Source organism: Gracilinanus agilis, chromosome 6 (genome assembly GCF_016433145.1).
Source record: "Gracilinanus agilis isolate LMUSP501 chromosome 6, AgileGrace, whole genome shotgun sequence".
NCBI lineage: Eukaryota > Metazoa > Chordata > Mammalia > Didelphimorphia > Didelphidae > Gracilinanus > Gracilinanus agilis.
Window position 1 is genome coordinate 219872520 of NC_058135.1, and position 22159 is coordinate 219894678.

Here is a 22159-nt window from a genome sequence, read left to right on the forward strand (position 1 = left end):
AGAAGAAACAAGAATGAAGAGTTTTTCACTGAAGCATTTCAGAATGAAAGAGGTGGTTTTAACTTTCCTAGTATCAGCCTTGAACTGCAAATTGTGTGGTAAATGACCACTTACCTCTGAAGAGAGTGACTATAACTACATCGAAGTGTTAGAGGTGGAAGAGATCTTAGATATCATATAATCCAATTTCCTCATTTTGCTGATAAGGAAACTAAGGTGCAAAGAGGGGAAGTGACTTGTGGATAATCGTGAAACAAGTTTATTGAAGAGCCGAGTCTGGCACATGTAGGCCTCCTGACTCCCCATCTTTTCACTATTTCAATTACATGGACATAATGTGGGAACTTAGGTAGCAATTTTGATTCTGACCTTGGAAAAATTTCTCAACCTTTCTCTGTGTCTCAATTTTCTCACTGTTATACTGAACTATCTTAGGAGTTTAGCAGGAAAATTAAGCACAATCAAAAGGTACTAAAATAAGAACAAAACCTAAAATGAAGCACAGTGGGATGGGATAGCTGGAAATATAGGATTTCCTTTGATGTAAATAAGCAAATATGTATGTAATATTTCAGAGAACACTATTTTCATAATTTAAGAATCTATAATTTTATCCACATGGAAGCTACTTTTAATACAGATGCAACTGCTACTCTATCCTTTAAGTAGACACTTTCACAAATTGCTATGGCTAAAAGTACTTGTGTCTCTCTGAACTCAAGTGAAGCAGTCTATGGGCAAGAGACATACAGTCTGCTCCCTGCCCTATATATGAACACTTTCTTTCTTGAAAATATCTATAATCTTTTGCACTGCTGGCATGGCCTTCAAAAACCAAACTTCATCTGCACAACCCTATATCAGAAAAGGGTTTTAAATACAAGAATCCAAAGTCGATTTTCTTTTTAAATTAAGAAATCCAGGAATGCCTAAGACACCAGTCTTCATTTAGTTATTAAGTGCTTAAGTCAAAATAGCCATTAATTTTTTTTTTTCAAATGGGCACACACATTTAGGAAAGAGCAGCATTTTTTCCCTTACCTCAGATTTCAAAAGTGATAAAAGAATGAGGTAACTCCAATGACTAAAACCAATGAGACTTTTCCATAAAATTTTTTTTTAAACCCTTACCTTCCTTTTGGAGTCAATACTGTGTATTGGCTCCAAGGCAGAAGAATGGTAAGGGTAGGCAATGGGGGTCAAGTGACTTGCCCAGGGTCACACTGCTGGGAAGTGTCTGAGGCCAGATTTGAACCTAGGACCTCCCGTCTCTAGGCCTGGCTCTCAATCCACTGAGCTACCCAGCTACCCCTGAGACTTTTCCATAAATGATAAAACATATATGTATATTTGTCAACCTATGCAATATAAGAGCAAGGGAAATATTACAGGTCAAAGGTTAGATAAAAATCAATAGTTTTTAAAATGCAGAAAGGCGCTTTGTTTTTATTGCATCCCAATGTGAATTAATGACCAAAGATAGCTTAAGAATTAAAGAGATTATTTCTTTGTGTTGTACATGATTAAATCTACTGTCAGTTCCTTATTGATTTCAGGTTCAAAGGGATTAACTTTAACTCTTTTAACATAAAAATGAACTGAAATTTCAGTATGTATTTCTAGACTTTTTTCTAGAGCAAATTGAGATGTTACCCAGGAAGACTCTTGGTGAATGTTACTAGAATTCAAATTTTTCTTTCAATTCAATCTTTTGGTATCTTAAGCTAATTCTTATTAGTTACATTTTCCAATAACTTCATCAAGGGATATGATTCACTAACTGGGAAAGTGGAACCTAATTAAAATTATATCACCTTAAATGACTTGAAAGGATAATCTTAAAAGAACATTTTTGTTAACTTTTGAAATTCATTACTGAAGATTTCTCCATATAACTGGGCCTTTTTAGGCTCAGCAATTGGAGTAAAAAATCATTAAGATGATTGTCAAGGAAGCTATTCAATTAAAAAGAAATTAAGTTTGATTTTTTTTCAGGAAGCATTACAGAGAGGCATTTTAAGAAAAAAAATGTATTAGGCATGTGCAGTCCTTATCAATACTTATATAAATTGCTAAAATGTACAGGATATTATGCAAAAGAAATACTTAGACCTATACACTATTCTAGTACTGCCTATATTTTAAACCTCAGGAACATAAAAATAGATGAGAAATAAAGACCAGAATAAAATTAATACTTGAATTAAAAGTAATACAAAAACATACAGATCGAAGGCATGTTTATTTCTGGGGAAAACACAAAATGTATGGACAGTATGAAGAGGGTAAAACTTATGTAAGAACTGAGTGTTAGGTGAGAAGAAGCTGGAGAGGAAAAAACAAAAGGGCATCCCAGGCATTGCTTCAGAGAAGAATCAAGCAGGAACAAGATGAACATATGGAGGTGGCATTGGGTGGTTATGCATGAGATGTCAAATAGACAAGATAAAATGAGGGAGGAAAATAATTCAGGCACTTTGATGTGTGTTCTGTTCACAGTTGGCATTTATTCAGTAAGTGATGACAACTGATAAGACTCTCTGGCTTGAAGGTGCAAGATAACAGGAAGTCACTACAACACAAAGGAAGGGGCAGCAGGAAAAGCCCTAGGTGGCAGTATAAGAAGTGATTCTGTAGGAGAGTGTTGGAAAGAAAAAAATAGGGTGAGAAGGCTCTAATTTAGTAGATCAGGAGAGAGATAGTCACAATTCAAATTAAGGAAGAAATACATATAGATGATGCATTAAAAATGACACTAGGATTTGTCATCTCTTCCAAAGTTTGAATGCAAATTTCAGATAATCCTGAGGTTCTGAATTGGAATCTAGATGAATAACAGCTAATGTCTATAATGAAAAAGGATTATGGAGTGCATATAATAATTCCTGACTGTGTAATTCCCCCTCTTCTCTCTTTCCCGCTAATCGCGGTTGGGAAAACTTCTCTTTACTCAGGTTTTTATTTTTGTCTTTTTATTTCTTCTACTTCAAGTGATTGTTAATAAATCTTATAAAATATAATACTTTTAAGTTATTGGATATTAATTTTAATCTTACATTTTTGGTGAGCCACTATGGAAGATAGAATCCTTGAATTTTTTTAAGAAAGTCTTTGAGTAAAGGATAGGAAGCAGATAAATTTTGCTCTGGCCCATAAGCTGCCCTTTGCCTTGTTTTTCTTTTCTTCCATTTTTTTACTGACTGCCCTGCCCTGGGGCTCCTAGCCGAAAAGGATAAGCCATTTCCTACCTCTTTTGTTGTCTTTGAGCTACTGCAGTCTGCCAATTGTCTTAGGGTTCAAGAACCATTTAGAAGCACCTTGTTTTTTCTGCGTGGAGGGTAAGGTATATTTCTCCCGACTCACCCCCCACGTGGGTCTCAAGCCTGTGCTAGCCACTTTTCAGCTGGGGAATGCAGCATGAAGCAGCCAATTCATGCTATCCACCCCAATCCCAGCCTCTTTAACCCAGGGAGGCGGCTTCCATGCTCCTGGCTGTGGAGGTGGGAACTGAGGTGTCACATTGCCCCTGGCATTTTTATTCCTGCTGGGGAGGGGAAGGAAGGTTATTCTTCCAAACCTCTTAACTTTAGCCAGTACATACTAGGTTAGCCCCACCTACTGACAGGAAGTAGAATTATAAGCATGGCCCACTCTATGAAAGAGCAGTGCATTTTAGCTTTAGGATGTCTTTTACTACCATTCATGGGTGTACTGCTTGGATACCTTGCAGTTGATAGCTTGAATAATCTCAAGATTCTGAGGGGAGATTCGTCTCCCTATACCCCTTTGCCATTTTGGTCTGCCCAATTTCTGCTACACATCCAATATGGAGTTTGTCCACACTATGCTCAGTGCAGGTATGGGGAACCCCAGAAGTGTGACCAAAGGAATTTAGATGGATAATGATACTGGGATGGGGAAGGAAACTTAAAGGGTGTAGAGGTAAATTTTTAGCTTTTCAGAGTCTATTGCTAACTGTTTCAGTTTGTTCCCCTCCAAATAGTGAAGAAGTCTCTATAATGCAGCTATTGGAATTGGAGAAAAGGACTCTTGAAATTAGTGCCTGTATCCTGTCACATATATTGTATTTGCTGATTGTTTGCTTTAAGATTTAATTTTGTTTTTTTAAGTTCACATATTGATCTAATCTAATATCTTCGGTTACACTGTCACTTTCTGTTACTGTGTTTTTTGGCCATTAGCTATATGTGCTGTTACAGTGCCTTTATTTATACCTTCCACTAAGACTGTACTGGAGAAAATACCATTGTAAAAGTCCATAAACAACTTGCACAAACTCCTTTCCATGGCAAAACTACAGGTCCTTATGGATGCGGAGTTTGTCACCAGATCCATTGAGGTCATGTGTTGTCTAAATAGCCTTTTGTTCCTTTTTGCCTTTGTTGTCACATAGATGATGATGGATGGATTGCATCAAACTGGTTACAATCTGTATACAACTTTTGGAGAATTTTATGACCTAAGATTTAAATTGATTTTAATGGGTCTTCAGGAGTGATTTTCAGCACCACTATCTCTGACTGATCATTTGCCTACCTTTGAGTTATTTGTAACAAGAGGTAAGAGTCCATTTAGTAGTTGAAGTGAAGCGCAATTGCACTATTGTATTGCCCACCTCTACATTTATAAAAATGTAATGGATGAGACATCGAAAGTGATTTCCACTATTGTATTCCTTGCCTCCACACTGTGATGGATGGGATATATAAAGACTTGCCTTTTATGGCTGTTATAGTCTCATACCAGAGGAGGGAGGTTACTTTGTGATGGGTTATAATCTCATCTTGGAGGTGGGCAGGCTTTTCCAGGGGGTTTTGTAACCCCTAGATGGGTTTTTATATTTGTACTCTTCAGCTTACTCTATCCTTCCACCAGAATGGTCTAGATTCTTGGTGATATTTTAGACCCAAAAGGTTTTCATCAGTAGTACAGAGGTTTATTTGTTTCTGGACTCTCCTGCAATATTTTGGAATGATGGCAGTAATAGACTTTGTTAGAAATATCTTTGCCAAGGTTGAAAGATTGGCTAGATCTGTAGAACTTGTGACAAGTATCCATGAGCTTCATAGTTTTTTTTTTAAATGTCATACACAAAGTGGCTATAGACTCATGTGAATCATAATGATAGTAGGTTTGTTTGGTATTGTCATTAAATAAGCTATTATGATTTTGGGGATTTTGGTATTTCTTTGAATGTGCATTAGCTGTTGTACTGCTGTTTTAAAAAACTGTTACTTGGTGAAAATTATGTGCACTCACACTGTGGATCATGGCCAAGTTAAAAAGGAAATGGATCTCATTTTGGGATGAGAAACTTTTGTGTTGTGCTTCTCCTTGGCTAACATAGTGTGTCACTGATTTTGAACTATGTATTTTTGATTTAAAAAAATTTTATTATTGTTTTTCCTTGTATATGCAATAGTATTGGAGTTTTCTTTTTTCTCTCATTTTTTGTACTCGAAACATATGTTACCAATATTAATGGTTTTTTGATTTTTGCACTAGGGTAAGTTTAAAATGTCCATTAGCCCTAATATTAATGCATACCCAAAAGCTTTAGACTATAGAAATCTGCCGTTGATTGTTAAATATTATGGGACTTTGATTGATGATTGTGTCTGATTCCAGGAGAAGGGACCACAAAAGAGCCATTATAGAGTGCCAAGAAGCACAAGGTCAAAGGAGACCAACCAAACCTGATGGTATTGATGAGAATCTGCACCAAGACAGAGGACTTGCTTTTGGGTTCGAGGAAGCGGCTGTTTGACAATGTCAGACCAGGATTTCCCCATGCCCATTTTAGACAAAGAAACTTGGCTTAGCTATAATTCTGGCTCCCCTGTCCCTGAGAGCAGGGGTCGGCAACGTATGGCTCTTGAGCCATATCTGGCTCTTTTGAGGGCCAGATATATGGCTCTTTCTGCAGGAGCCATAAAGTCAATTTTTTTTTCAGGCACTGTTACAGGAGCGTGCACTATGAGCACTGTACGACTCTCATGGAATTACATTTTAAAAAATGTGGTGTTTATGGCTCTCACAGCCAAAAAGGTTGCTGACCCCTGCCTGAGAGTGAAGGTAAAATTAGACCAGGGAATGATATTTCCCATTCACTGCAAAAATCTAATCCTTTTTCTGTCTCTCATAAGTGTGGCAATTTTCTGTAGTCCTGGTTGCTGACTGGGTAAGTGCACAATTGCTACTACAGGCTTGTGGGGCATAAATCACTTTAATCAGACCCTGATTCAAGGACCCGTTATAGGTTTATTTTTCCTTACTTAAGAGTTTTTACACATAAGACTCTGATATTTTATTTCGATTTTTTGATATTTTTGATTTCTTTTGACCAGGGGTTGGCAACCTTTTTGGCCGTGAGAGCCATAAGCGCCACAGTTTTTAAAATGTAATTTCGTGAGAGCTATAAAGTGCTCACAGTGCGTGTTCCTGTAACAGTGAGCGCTCCTGTAACAGAGCCTGAGAAAAAATTGACTTTATGGCTCCTGCAGAAAGAGCCATACGTTGCTGACCCCTGCTTTTGACAATTGATTCATATACCTCATAACTCAGCCATGTATCCCTGGGTGATCTGTGTGTTTGTCAATACCCTCCTCAGGGGGGACTGTAATATTATCCTATAATGCAAGGTTTAAATTCTTTTGAGAGTAATTTTAGGATAAGAAACTTGCTGCCTCTCTGAATCCAGAACTATTTGGAGAAGGTGCCATGGAGGTGCTTGCAGAAACCTCCCACTGCACCAAAGGATCCAGAATCAACTTTGGGATGTAGTGAAATTGAACTGTGGGGGGGTTGAATGCATTTATTTTGAATGTACACTTTTATGCCAAAGGGGACTGCCCCTTAATTGCTTTTTTTTTTTTTTGTCAATGTAGCAATCATTGATTTTTTTCTTTTCTCTTTTATTTCCCTCTTATCCCTAAATTATTGTAATTTCCCCTTAGAGAGTAAAACATTGTATGTACCTCTAGTTAAAAATCTTTAGAGTTATAAGTAGGTTATGTGTACTGATTCAATGGGGAAACTAGACATGTAAATCTGGGAGATTTCCACATGCTCATTTTCCATTGGAATCACAGTGGGGATTGTGTAATTAGAATCTTGTACCCCAGGACTGTGTTTCCCAGAATCCCACTTTTGTCCTCATGTTACATCCTTATATTCTGGAGATAAAGTTTCTGTAACCCTGCTCCATCTCTTCTCTTCTCCCGCTAATCACAGTCAGGAAAACTTCTCTTTACTCAGGTTTTACTTTTGTCTTTTTAGTTCCTCTGCTGTAAGTGATAATTAATAAATCTTATAAAATATAATATTTGGAGTTATTGGATATTAATTTTAACCTGACATGATACATGTATGACAATTTATCACTTACAAGTCACAGATCTATTATATCCCATTTAATCCATATATAACAAGCCACTTATTTCTCAGTAAACTAGACATTTGGCAAGATATCTTGTTTAAAAGGTCTCATAGCAAAGAATGATGATATAGGAGACGACTAAGCTTATTAATAAAAAAAAAAAGACATATCCATGAAGGTAATTAAATCCATGAAAGTGAATATTACTTAAGTCCTGTAAAATAAGAAGTCTAAATAATCAAAAACTGTTCCCTGAGGGATTTTTACTGTGAAAGTGAAGAAATTTGAGACAGAGCTGCTAAAAAGACATTGCACACTGAGAGGCTAGGCTATATTATGGAAATCTAGGCCAGGAAAGATGAAAGGTATTACCTGAAAGTATCAAATACCTTGGAGAAGTAGAGTAAATGCCCATTGTATTTGTCAATTAAGAGATGGTTCTACTAGTGTAAACCTTTCCTTCATTAGGGTAAGTAGCCAAATGTTAGCTATTAACATTCTTTAGGAGCTCAGATGAAGGAGAGAAAAGGAGTGAGAAATAACGGAACAAAAAGGGCATCATTATTTATAGGCTGCAGAGAAGAAGATAATACAGATTATGAATGTAAAAGGAGACTGAAAAGATAAACAAGGATGCATTTCATGCTATGATATTACCAAATGGGCATATTTTTTTTAATGACATAGACACATTCATGCCATCTCATCCATACCCTATAAATTATCCACTAATGTTTTTGGGACCTTCTATTAGTAGGGTTTTTGGTTATTGCACTGACACGATTTGAGGAAATTGGTTGTCTCCTGTTATTGCTTACTTTCACTACATTATAGGCTCACCGTCACTTTCGGATGTACAGGGAGGGTCCCAAAAGTCCTAGACCTGCTAAAGGTATTTAAGTAATTAAAGATCAGAACTGTATACTAAGGCCTTTGAGACCTCATGGGTATCTCTTTGCTCACATATTTTAGGGACCTTTTGATGTGCAATATTTTGTTACAGGCTGCTGCCTATTCATAGTCACCATGCACCTTTCCACTGACCTTTTGTTGTTGTTCAGTAGTCTGACTCATTGTGATTTCATTTGTTTGGTTTTTTTTTTGTCATAAATACTGAAGTAGTTTGTCATTTCCTCTTTTAGCTCTTTTAAACCCTTACCTTCCTTCTTGGAGCCAATACTGTGTATTGACTCCAAGGCAGAAGAGTGGTAAGGGTGGGCAATGGGGGTCAAGTGACTTGCCCAGGGTCACACAGCTAGGAAGTGTCTGAGGCCAGATTTGAACCTAGGACCTCACATCTCTAGGCCTGGCTCTGAATCCACTGAGCAAACCAGCTGTCCTCCTAGCTCTTTTATTTAAACCCTTACCTTCTGTCTTAGAGTCAATATTGTGTATTGGCTCCAAGGCAGAAGAGTGGTAAGGGTAGGCAAAGGGGGTCAAGTGACTTGCCCAGGGTCACACAGCTGGAAAGTGTCTGAGGCCAGATTTGAACCTAGGACCTCTCGTCTCTAGCCTGGTTCTCTCTCCACTTAACTACCCAGCTTCCCCCCCCTCCTAGCTCTTTTTAAAAGATGAGGAGAATAAGGCAAACAGGGATAAGTGACTTTCCCAGGTTCATACAGGTAGTAAGTGTCTGAGGCTGGATTTGAACTCAGGAAGATGAATCTTTCTAACTCACAGCAACTTTATCCCTGGTACCATGTACCTGCCCAATTGACCTTTGAGGCTATGCAACTTTAATTTATGGTATTTCATGATTTATAGCAATATGTCACCACCAGAAGAATATTGATTTTAAAATCATAGGCTTTGGTTTAAGGGAGAAACTGGGTGTTACTAAAAGTAGATAATATTCCCTAATGCAATTCAGTCTCTTTTCCTTTTATTCAATCATGAACTCAGTTCAATGAACGTCTATAATATATTAAAAAAAAATTTTTTTTTAAATGAAAACCTTAACTTCTGTGTATTGGGTCCTAGGTGGAAGAGTGGTAAGGGTGGGCAATGGGGGTCAAGTGACTTGCTCAGGGTCACACAGCTGGGAAGTGTCTGAGGCCAGATTTGAACTTAGGACCTCCCATCTCTAGGCTTGACTCTCAATCCACTGAGCTACCCATCTGTCCCTATAATATATTTTTGAATGAGTTCTGTTTACTGTCCATCAAACTGAATATGATAGTCTGGATAGCATTTATTTTTGTTTGATTTCACCTATGTAGATTATCAGATTAAATATTTTCCAATGATAAGTAAGAGGTTCACCTGACACAATCAATACATCAACAAACAAGAATGTGTAGAAGCTCTATCACCAATAGGGAATCTTTCTTCTATTTGGATTCTGTACTGGCCATCTTCCTCAGTAAAAGGTATCAAATACCTGTGGTAAGAATACTGAATAATATTCATGTTTTTGGCTGTCAAATTGACATAGGTTGCTGCATCTTTCAAGGAATCTTCTATGATTTTAATATCTGTACACAAGGGGAACTCTTACAATAACATTTTGTTCTGAACCAAATGTTTTTCATAGCCAATGAACATTAAGCATAATGGGAACTAGTATTCTCCACAAACTTTCAGGCAACAGTGTGATTAAAAATATGAACTAGGGTATAGAATACCAATTGCAAAGGACTTCTCTTCTCAGATCTTTGGTAAGTATACATTCAATATACACTGATAATTTGGGTAGATTTTCAGTTGAGAAACTAGGCATATGAAAGAGTAATTAACATTTTCATTGTTAAATTTTCTAATAATCATATCAATAATTTTTTTTCAGCATTTTCTACCTTCCTTCTTTCAGACATATTGTTACATTTACATTTCTATGTGACATTTAAATCCTTTTACACCCTGGCATCAACCTACCTTTCCAACCTTAATATATATTATGACTTTACAAGTACTCCCTGGTTCAGCCAAATGGTCTTCTTAGAGTTTCTCAGAGAAGACATTCATATCTCTATGAGCTTGTTGTTCGGGCTGTCTCCCATGCTTGGAATATGCTCCTTTCTCAAGTAGGCCTCTTAGAATCCCTGATTTCCTTCAAAGGTCAGTTCAAATATCAATTATATGAGGCCTTTCCTAATTTTCTCAGCTGCTAGTACTTCTTCCTAACTAAGTTACTTTGTACTTTTTATATCCATGTCTCGTCCAAACAGAGAATGTGTTTCTGAAGGGCAGGGTCTGTTTCATCTTTATCTTTGTATTCTAGCATGTAACAAATGCTTAATAACGTCCCAATGTCACAGGGATAGTAAAAGAATAAGCTAGCTTCTGACCCAGGTCCTCTGACTTCCAAGTAAATTGCTTTACAATACCATGTTGACTCCAATAACTTAATTAAAAATAAGGCAATTGCATGAGACTGGAATGTTAAATCATAAATCAATAAATCAATTATGTTTAGGTGACATTTAAAGGAAAGAAAATCATATTAATCTTTTATTTTAGGGCTCTTCCTAACCAGCACTCCACCATAAAACCTACATTACAATGGAAATGATCTATGTGGTTTTATTTTTAGGAAACTTTTAGGATGCTAGAATCCATTTCATATATACTTAACAGTATCAAACTACTTAATGGCAGATTAGGCATAGTATTGAAAATATCTCAATGTGATATTTCAACCACAGATACAAATTCATAAATTAGGAAAACAATATAAAATAGTAATAGGGCTTAAAGTAGAAAATATATTGGGAACAGGCACCTCTAAAAATCAAAATAATGATTTTAAAAAACAAAACACTAAATCTTACTGTTTTAATGCATAAGAACTATGATGACTAAGTAGATATTTCTTTTTTTTTTTTTAAACCCTTGTACTTCGGTGTATTGTCTCATGGGTGGAAGATTGGTAAGGGTGGGCAATGGGGGTCAAGTGACTTGCCCAGGGTCACACAGCTGGGAAGTGGCTGAGGCCGGGTTTGAACCTAGGACCTCCTGTCTCTAGGCCTGACTCTCACTCCACTGAGCTACCCAGCTGCCCCCTAAGTAGATATTTCTAAAAAGAATCTTTCAGCTTGAAAAAAATTATAATTGTTAATGAATGATATTTTTATTTATCATTTAAAAAGGCAACTACAGACCAAAATATCATTGGATTTATCTGTGCATAGCTTGGTTTGTTAAAAGGAAATCAAATCAGTTTGAGCAAGTATAAAATGAATTGCTTAAAAAAATGAAATATAAAAGTATACCACTGTTAAAATGCCAAGTCTAATGGCATGTTGATAATACAAATGCACGTGAGCTCAAAAAAATGCTACTGTGATTTCCAAAGACAGACTTATGGTTAAAGAAATTGAACCAGTTCAGTTCAGAAGTAATTTTTTGATGGAAATACTATATGATCAGATGTGTTATCAGGCTGTACCACCTTCTAAGTAAGGCCCAAATAAGATGAAAATGTAACTGGGAAAAAAGAAACAAAATAAATAAAAATTTAATAAAACATGGGACAGCTGAGATGATATATAGAGGATAGAGTCCTGGAGATAAGACTCATCTTCTGGAGCTCAAGTCTGGCCTCAGACACTCACTAGCTTTGTGACTTTAGGCCAGAGAAGAAAATGGTTGCTAAGAAAACCCCAAATGAGATCATGAAGAGTGGGACATGACTAATAACTGAACAACATTTTAAAACCAAATGAATATGCCAACCTTTGAGGTTCTTTATGTATGACTTAGTGATTCCTGTTTTCTATTTGTGTTTGACATTACTGCTGTAGATGAAGCAAAACAATTAACATTATAGTTTTTAAGATTAAAAAAAAAGGATACTTACTACAAACCTACTATGCACTTTTTCTAAAATTCTCTTTTCATTTAATGCCATAGATTCTCCTTTTCTCTTCTTAATTCTCTTTTTTTCTAGCTTTTTACAAGCATACATTTTTCCTGTTGCCCGTACTTGGCAGGCACAAACCTAAAGGGGAAAAAAAAGAGATTCATATGCTTCTGATGTTTTCTAGGCAAAAATCAATTCTTACTCTATTAATTTTTTTTAACCCTTACCTTCCACCTTAGAATCAACACTGTGTACTGGTTCCAAGGCAAAAGAGTGGTAAGGGCTAGGCAATGGAAATTAAGTGACTTGCCCAGGGTCACACAGCTGGGAAGTGTCTGAGGCCGGGTTTGAACCTAGGACCTCCCGTCTCTAGGCCTGACTCTCAATCCACTGAGCACCCAACTGTCCCACTTACTCAATTAATTTTATTTTTCTAAATTTCTTCTCTCTTCCAAATCCATCTATAACAATGAATAGCAAGAAAATCCAATCAAAAAGACCACTAGAAATCTGCAAGCAGGCTCCAAGACATATTAAAATGTAAATACAGCATATTCATTGGGTTCCACATAGTAATTTTTACAGGCACTGTTTGTTTCAAATAGAGATTTTTCCATAATCACATTGATAATACAGCAGAATAAGAAATGTGAAGAAGTACTGGAATATAACCTAACCCATTAAGAGTCAAAGAAATACAGTAACAGGTTCAAAAATACACTAATCTTTTCATTCCAAAATTCCTTTCAAAATTCTCTTTCTAGAGAGAGTAAATGTGACTCAGGTATACCAGGAAACTACACAATCTGTGGCAGTCCATGGATGGAGGAAATAGAAATCTTTTTTTTTTTTTAATTTTAATTTTAAATTTTTTATTGTCATGCAAAACACTTCCATATTGGTCAGTGTTGAGAACACTCACACATAATCAAAACCCCAAAATAAGACCAAAGATACACTAATACGAAAGTCAACTTCAACAGTTCTTTTTCTGGAAGTGGATAGCATTCCCCATCATAAGTCTTTCAGGATTATCCCAGATCAGTGCATTGCTGAGAGTAGCCACATTTCCACAGATGATCATCATCTAATGGGCAATAGAAATATTTATGACCTCTATTATCAGATGATCCCTATCTTCTCTTCCACAATTGGCCAAAAGAAGGGCATCAACTTCCTCATTATAGAAAGTCCCCTCTACAAATTCCTGTCCTACTTTTTCATCCTGAAATAGATTTTAAGTATATTAAAGATATTAAAGTATATCAAGGTAGAGGCAAAGGCAATGTGTTTTAGAGAAGGAAAGATGAACCAGATTACCAATGGGAGATCAGGCCCAGAATGAATTGCTAAAAGCAGGAGAAGTACTTATTTTTGGAAAAAATACTCCCCTCCTTCCCTCCTCTTTTAGTGTTAAAAAGGAAACATTCCAAACTCTTCATCTAGGAAGGTGTTCATTTGCAGCCCTTCCTTCCTGAAAAAAAAAATACCTCATGGATGCCAGAACAAGTGACTAATGGAAGCAAAGTCAAGCCCTTTTTATAAAAGCTTTACCTTCCCTCAGGAGAAATATGTCTTGGATATCAAAGAGATCTAGACCATCAAAGGAATACACTGATGCAGACTATATAATTTGTCCATTAGAACATAGTTTCCTTGGGAGTAAGGAGTATTTTCACTTTCATCTTTCCTTCTCAATACCTACTAAGTACAGTGTTTGGCACATACTTATTGAGTAAAAGTCTTTTATTCATGATAAGAAATCAGGAATTACCACAGAAAATGAGAAGAGAAGTTTCTGGTCAAGATGGAAACCTCAACAAGAGGTCCCCAATCTACCCTACTCCAGAAAAACTCACCAAGTCAAATAATCAAGAAGTTCAAATGAATCATGAAACCAGCCAGAAAGCCATGAGCAACAGAAAGGTCAGTGCCTACCTAGGCAAACAGGCCCGGCCTCCCCACACTACCAGAGATACAAACCTACAAACTTCTGCGTCTAGAGGCAGAAAGAGCAGAGGGCCCTTCACAGACAGTCCCAAGGTAGTCAGAAATGCCTCAAGATAGAGCCCTCTGAACCTCATAAGATCCAACAGGTCTTAGTCCCAGAAGATGGAAGGCGTCTAAGAACTTGAGAACAATCAGGGCTGGCTGGCTGTCCCATTTAAAAATGGTAAAGTCTGGCCTTAGCAGGAAGTAGAAGTTCTAATTCTGGAGCTAAAGCTGAAGAGACGAGTAAATGAAAGAAAACATCAACCAGTACAGAAGATTATTGCAAATCTGATTCTATAACAACTGCAAGCAAAGACTGAAAGAAAAGAATAGATTTTTCACAAGGACTACATGAATACATAGAAGAAATGAAGCAAATACAAAAGAAATAAAAATTCTGGAGCAAAGAACTGGAAGAAAAATAAATAGCTTAGAAAGGAAATTAACAAATTTACCCAACAAAAGAAATCCCCCAAAACTAAAAGAATAGAAATCAGTGACTCCATGAAAACAAGAAATATTAGAACAAAGTAAAAAATGGTAAAAATAAAAGAAAATAGGGGGCAGTTGGGTTGCTCAGTGGATTGACAGCCAGGCCCAGAGATGGGAGGTCCTGGGTTCAAATCTGGCCTCAGACACTTCCTAGCTGTGTGACCCTGGGCAAGTCACTTGACCCCCATTGCCTAGCCCTTACCACTCTTCTGCCTTAGAACCAATACCCAGTATTGATTCTAAGATGGTAGGTAAGGGTTTAAAAAAAAAAGAAAATATAAAATATTTTATATATTAAAAAAAAATCTTAAAAACAAATCTGCAGTTGTGGTAGGCACTTGGGCTTCCTTGGAATTCCCAACAGGTACTATACCAGAGCCCTAAGCAGGAGCAGCAGGGTTTGGGGAAGAATAAGACAGGTCAAGGTTCTGGAACAGGCACTCCAAAAAGCAACATGAAAACTGATCCACTACCCAGTCAAAAAGATTCCTCTCACTCTGATGGAGGTTTTTCAGAATCCCCACATCCTCAGCTTCCTCTATTGGCACCTCCTATGTATGCTGTGTATGGATTGAGTATGCCAAGGAGTTCCTACAACACTACAAGGATGGTGGGGTCAAAGAATTAGCTGCTATGGATGAACACATCCAAAATGAGAACATCAAGACCTTTATCAAGATGGAAATCCGGGTCTGAATGAGAAAAAAAGACTGAGGTGCAACCCAGAACAGAGATTCTTTCTACCTGACGGCTGTCTCTCAGGGAGCTGCAACTACTTCTTGTGATTTTTGTGGTTCTCTTTTCAGGGGGTCTTCAAAGAAGAAATGAATATTAATAGGATGGGTATTTATTGACTTTGCCTGAAAATAAATACTTCCTTCCTTAACATTTAACCTAAAATGTTTTCTTCTTTTTGAGAAATTATTTTTCAGCATCTAAAACTATACTGGCAACTTTTTAACATTCCTATAACTTCATTCTCAAAAAAATTATAATGTACATCATATGAAAAATGTACAGGTTATTAGACATAAAAGAAGAGATCATAAAAAGTAACTTAGAAGAACAGGGAACATATCACCTATCTGATTTATGGACAGGAGAGGATTTTATGAGTCAACAAAAGATGGAGAGCACAGTGAAATGTAAAATGGACAATTGAATACATTAGATTGAAGTTTATCTTATAAATAAATGTTTCCACAATTAGCAGGAAAACAGAAAATTGGGGGAAAAATTTATAGACAGCCTCTCAGGTAGTCACATATCTAAAATATATATAATAAGATAGAGAACTTTATCAAATTTATAAGAATAAAAGCCATCTCTCAACTGATAAATGGGCCACAGTTATGAACAATTTCTGGATGAAATCAAAAGCAATATATAGGTATATGAAAAAATGCCCTAAATCACTACTTATTAGAAAAATGCAAACCAAAATAGTTCTGAAATATCATCTCATACCCATCAAAATGACAAATGTTGGAAGGGATGTGGAAAAATGGGATACTCGTACAATTGGTGGAGCTGTGAACTGATCCGACCATCTTGGAGAGCAACTTGAAATTACAACCAGAGAGTTGTTGGGTCTGTTTCTCAAGGAGATCAGGGGAAAAGGAAAGGAACCCATATGTTCCAAAATAGTTATAGCAACTCTCTCTATAGTGACAAAGAATTGGCAACTGAGGTGATGCCTATCAGTTGGGGAATGGCTAAACAAATTGTGGTATATGATTGTGATGGAATACTACTGCTCTATAAGAAAAGATGAGTGGCTAATTTTTAAAAAACTTGGAAAGAACTACCTGGGATAATGACCAGTGAAATGAATAGAATCAAGAGAACCTCATACAGAAATAATACTGGATATATTGTAAATGCTACACCCAGAGAATGAACTGAAAGATAGAAACACGAAAGACTTAATTTGCATGGACATATCTGTCTCCTCGATGATCCCTTCTGTGATACAAGAAAAGGGAGGGACTGGAACACTTATGAACAAATTCTATTAATAAAAAAATGTATAGGTACAATCTCTTTCAAGGAGCTAAAACTAATGCACAGACTTTTAAAGGTTACTGAGACAAGATAAATCTACTGAAATCATGTACAATAAAGCACTGTTCAAAAGAAGAAGAAAAAAGAATCAATGAACTGCCTAAAAAAGTATGATTGAAAACACCCAGATCTATTAGAACAAGGGGATAAAGACAAATTCTACTAATTGAAAGAAATTCCAAAAGGAAAAGTCTTAAGAACATCTTAGCCAAAATCTAGAGTATCGAAGAAAACATACAATATTCCAGAAAGTTGTTCAAGTACTTACATGCTACCCTCTAGTATCAAACAGTACCATGTCAACTACTACTTCAGATGAGGGAAGGTCTTGGGGGGTGAGGGGGATTCCCCAAAACAAAATATATATATAGGTTTAAAAGTAAGCATAATTTACCCTGCAAGATGAATATAATATGAAAGGATAGAAAATGGGATTGAAGATATTAAAGCATTTTTGATAAAAAAAAAAAGTCCAGAGGTAATTGGGAATGCTGAAATTATAAAACAAGAATCAAAAGAAAATTTAAGATAAATTTACTTGAGTAATTGGAAGGAGCTACATAATGATATAGTAGAAAGATTCTAATAGGGGAAGAGAAATGAGTGTCCTGTCAGAACCTTAATATCTTCAGAGTATTGATGGAGAAAAAAGAGGTCTAACTGGCAGATTGGTTCTATTTTGGTTTGAAACTAGTAAAGAGAAGAGAGAGTAAAAGGAAGAGTACATTAGTGTAGAAGGAAGGAGATGATGAGGAAGAAGCACTTGCTATTTCTCATAACTGGGATATGTGAGAATATTACAAACATAGAGAAGTGGTTAGATAAACTTCATTCACTTATGAAAGACAAAAGGAGGGCTGAATATATTTTGCTGAAGAAATACATTAAACCCTAACAAGGAAACAAGCTGGGATGTGGGGGAGGTTTTAAGAGGAAGGTTAAAGGTAGGGAAGAAAGCTACTAGGAAAATAAAGTCCCTGAAACTGAAAGGGAGATTTAAGAAGGAAAAAGAAAGAAGCAAAGAACTAGAATCTAAGGGAGATTGCCTTAGCTTGCTTCTTAAATAACGACTGAACAAACTGGCATGAGAATGTAAAGGAATATTAGTGCACCATAAGAAATGACAAGAGATCACAGAATTCTAGACTGTATGAATTAACATAGAATGAAGTGAGCAAAACAAGGATAATAACACTGTAAAGAAAAACCAGTTTGACTCGGACAATTTTGATGAAATCAATGGCCAATAACATTTCTACAAGATTTATAATGAAGCATTTTACCTACCCCAGAGAGACTATATTTATTTGTTTTAGGGATTTCCCACCCCAATTCTTTCTTGAAGTTACTTGAGGAGAGGATGATGGAGCTAGGGGCAGAATTATCAATAGTGATGCCAAAAAAGTCACCAAATCAATTTTTTTTCTTTCTTTTTTTTTTTAAACCCTTAACTTCTGTGCATTGACTTATAGGTGGAAGATTGGTAAGGGTGGGCAATGGGGGTCAAGTGACTTGCCCAGGGTCACACAGCTGGGAAGTGTCTGAGGCCGGATTTGAACCTAGGACCTCCTGTCTCTAGGCCTGGCTCTCAATCCACTGAGCTACCCAGCTGCCCCCACCACCAAATCAATTTTTGAATGCACTAAAGTAAACAGAAGGAAGTTCAGAAAAGGAACACAAATAAGCAGGACAGATAAAAAAAGCAAGTGATGTGAAAGAGAAATTAATATTTTCATATGTAATCCTATTCACATTCTGCTTTATGTATGGAAATGATTTGTTGTTTATGTTCAAAATCAAAAGTTTAAAAGAGGGGGCAGCTGGGTAGCTCAGTGGATTGAGAGTCAGGCCTAGAGACGGGAGTTCCTAGGTTCAAATCCGACCTCAGCCACTTCCCAGCTGTGTGACCCTGGGCAAGTCACTTGACCCCCATTGCCCACCCTTACCACTCTTCCACCTAGGAGTCAATGCACAGAAGTTAAGGGTTTAAAATTAAAAAGAAAAAAAAAGTTTAAAAGAAAAGAGGTAACTGAATTTAAGGATGTCTTATGGAAATATCACAAAGAGAACTATAGAAAAATGAAAGCCCTCTAACATGGTGGAAATCTAGATGCTATATTTTATAATGATTAGGCTACTTGTACTTCTCTACTTAATGAAACAGTATGTTTTATGTATATGACTTTATGAAGTCTGTCCAATTGAAACAAAATAAAAACAAGGTTTTTTTTTTGAAGATCAAAGCAATCAAGTCTGGGAAGATTTGCTGATATGTGGACATTAAACAGGGCAAATTAGGTCAATACAGGTCCATATATTTTTGAAAGAGTAGATCAAGCCTAAAAGAAAAAATAAAGTAAGAATTTTAATAAAAATGAAAGGAATATACAAACCACAGTATTGATTCAACAGTGTTTCAGGTTACAAGGGCCTCATTTCTATAAGATAAAGTATCATCATTATATGCTATAGAAAGCAATAGTGACAATTCAGTCCACTGGTAAAAATTTCTATAGATAGTTTTCCTTAATTCATATGCACTTCCTACACATGTAAGACTCTTATGAAATATTCCCCACAGATCAATCCCATTAGCTTATTTATCTCTTTTTTCCTCCCAGAATTTGCTTTAATTTTTCTTGAAATGAAGTGATGCAAGAATTTATATAAAATATTACATCATTTTTGAAAAGGAATATATAGGAAAATTATTATTGCTAATTTGCAGGGTTTTTTTGTGATGTAATTTGGGGACTAATTAATAAGGGCCTAGCCTTGGAAGTATTCTTCCTCTGTACTCTCACAATAATTTTATTAGCTCCCATGGTTTATTATTATCTCTAAAGAGGTGACAGCCTCAACCTATCTTTCCGCTCTTCTAGTAAAGAAGAGTCATGGAAGTCAAATGCCTCAAGATCTAGTGCAGAGATTAAAAAGTCAGTGCTTCTGTGATATTCACTGACATTGCCTCTTGCTTTTCATAGAGTGTCAAAATACATTCCTAACAAATTCAGGAATTATGAAATTACAGAAGACCTTAGACTGGCTCAGGTGACAAATGAATCAATCAAATCCTGAAGGGGTAGAGTTTCTTAGTAAAAGGCACGTGGTTGGCTAATGGTGGAGCCATTATTATCATCTGAGGTTCCAATGGAATGAATACTTTTAACTTGAATTATTGAGACTATATTTATGGGGTCTTCTGGGTCATGTGAGCAACAAGATGGAAAGACCAGACATTTTCTCTGATTCTTTTAACCTCTCAAATCTCTCCAAAACAGAAATTATACATCAAATATAAAGCAACTTCAGCTGTCTCCATGGTCTAAGACACCAAGAATCCAAAATAAGGTTAAAACAAAAAAACCCAACAATACCACAAAAATCCATTAACTGACCCTTGATGACCCTGAGCTCTCTCAGCACCATTACCCCACCTCCCACACTCTAGGCAAGACTGCACTAGAAGACCTAAGGATCCAGTAAAGACTTACAATAATAGCAAGACAAAACAAAATAAACAACCATTCCTACACTCCAGACCTTTTCCCACTCTTCAGTGCCACGGCAAAATCAGAAGAAATAAAAAGAATAATCAGAACATAATAAGCAGTTCTATGCTAACAAAAAAAAATATGGTTAATACCTTCACAAATATAAAGTACGGAAATCATTAGAAGACCAGATAGAGATCTTAAACAACATAATCAGACAGGGAAACAGATCGGGCTATAAAGGAAGTAGGTAGTACAGTAGATTGAGTGCTTACCTTGAGTTCAAATCTACCTTCAGGCACTTATTATCTATATGACCCTGGGCAAGTCACTTAACCCTGTTTGCCTCAATTTGTTCATCTGAATCATTATTCAGTAGAGAAGGAAATGGCAAACCACTCCAATCTCTACCAAGAAAATCCTAAATCGGGCATGATCAATCAGACAGAACTGTAATGACTGGACAACAATAACAAAGGAACTTTCAAAGAAAAAACTCCTTGTTCTGATGGAACCAAAGAATTCTATACAACTTTTAAGGAAGAATTATTAATCACAATTCACAAATTATTCTCAAAAATTGAGAAAAAGCATACCATTAGAATCCTGTATGAGATAAATATAGTCCTAATACCTAAACCAGGGAAAGTTAAACTGAGAAAGAAAACTACAGGCCACTATCATTAACACTGACCATAACTTTTTTTTTTTTTTTACATTTTTAAACCCTTAACTTCTGTGTATTGGCTCCTAGGTGGAAGAGTGGTAAGGGTAGGCAATGAGGGTCAAGTGACTTGCCCAGGGTCACACTGCTTGGAAGTGTCTGAGGCCGGATTTGAACCTAGGACCTCCCATCTCTAGGCCTGACTCTCAATCCACTGAGCTACCCAGCTGCCCCTGACCATAACATTCTTTTTTTTTTTTTTAGATTACATTTTTTTATTAGACATTTATTAATATTCGTTTTTAATCTGTTTACATACTTTATGCCCCTACTTTCCCCTTCACCCCCCGCTCTCCCCCCACCCATGGCCAACGCACATTTCCACTGGTTGTAACATGTGTCCTTGTTCAGGGTCTATTTCCTATTCATGTCCACCTCAGCCAATGCATTCAAGCAATTGCTTATCTTATATGTTTCCTCTCCTGCAGTCCTTCCTCTGAATGTGGGTAGCATCTTTACCATAAATCCCTCAGAATTGTCCTGGGTCATTGCAGTGCTGCTGGTACAGGAGCCCATTACATTCAATTTTACCACAGTATATCAGTCTCTGTGTACAATGTTCTTCTGGCTCTGCTCCTTTCCCTCTGCATCTGTTCCCGGAGGTCTCTCCAGTTCGCCTGGAACTCCTCCAGTTTATTATTCCTTTTAGCACAATAGTATTCCATCACCCGCATATACCACAGTTTGTTCAGCCATTCCCCAATTGAAGGACATACCCTCCTTTTCCAGTTCTTTGCCACCACAAAAAGCGCAGCTATGAATATTTTCCTACAAGTCTGTTTATCTATGATCTCTTTGGGGTACAAACCCAGCAATGGTATGGCTGGATCAAAGGGCAGGCAGTCTTTTATAGCCCTTTGAGCATGATTCCAAATTGCCAGCCAGAATGGCTGGATCAGTTCACAACTCCATCAGCAATGCATTAATGTCCCAATTTTGCCACATCCCCTCCAGCATTCATTACTCTCCCCTTCTGTCATTTTAGCCAATCTGCTAGGTGTGAGGTGATACCTCAGAGTTGTTTTGATTTGCATTTCTCTAATTATTAGAGATTTGGAACACTTTCTCATGTGCTTATTGATACTTTTGATTTCTTTACCTGAAAATTGCCTATTCATGTCTCTTGCCCATTTATCAATTGGGGAATGGCTTGATGTTTTATACAATTGCTTTAACTCCTTGTATATTTGAGT

The 22159-nt window shown here is 36.6% G+C and overlaps 1 protein-coding gene across 1 annotated transcript in view; it reads right to left on the reverse strand.

Moving 5' to 3' along the window:
- GRK4 (G protein-coupled receptor kinase 4) overlaps window positions 1–22159 on the reverse strand; it is a 178461-nt gene that overhangs the window by 40423 nt on the left and 115879 nt on the right. The window contains exon 8 of the mRNA XM_044682299.1: window positions 12198–12338. Within this exon, the coding sequence (XP_044538234.1) occupies window positions 12198–12338 (141 nt within the window). The remainder of the gene's footprint in view (window positions 1–12197; window positions 12339–22159) is intronic.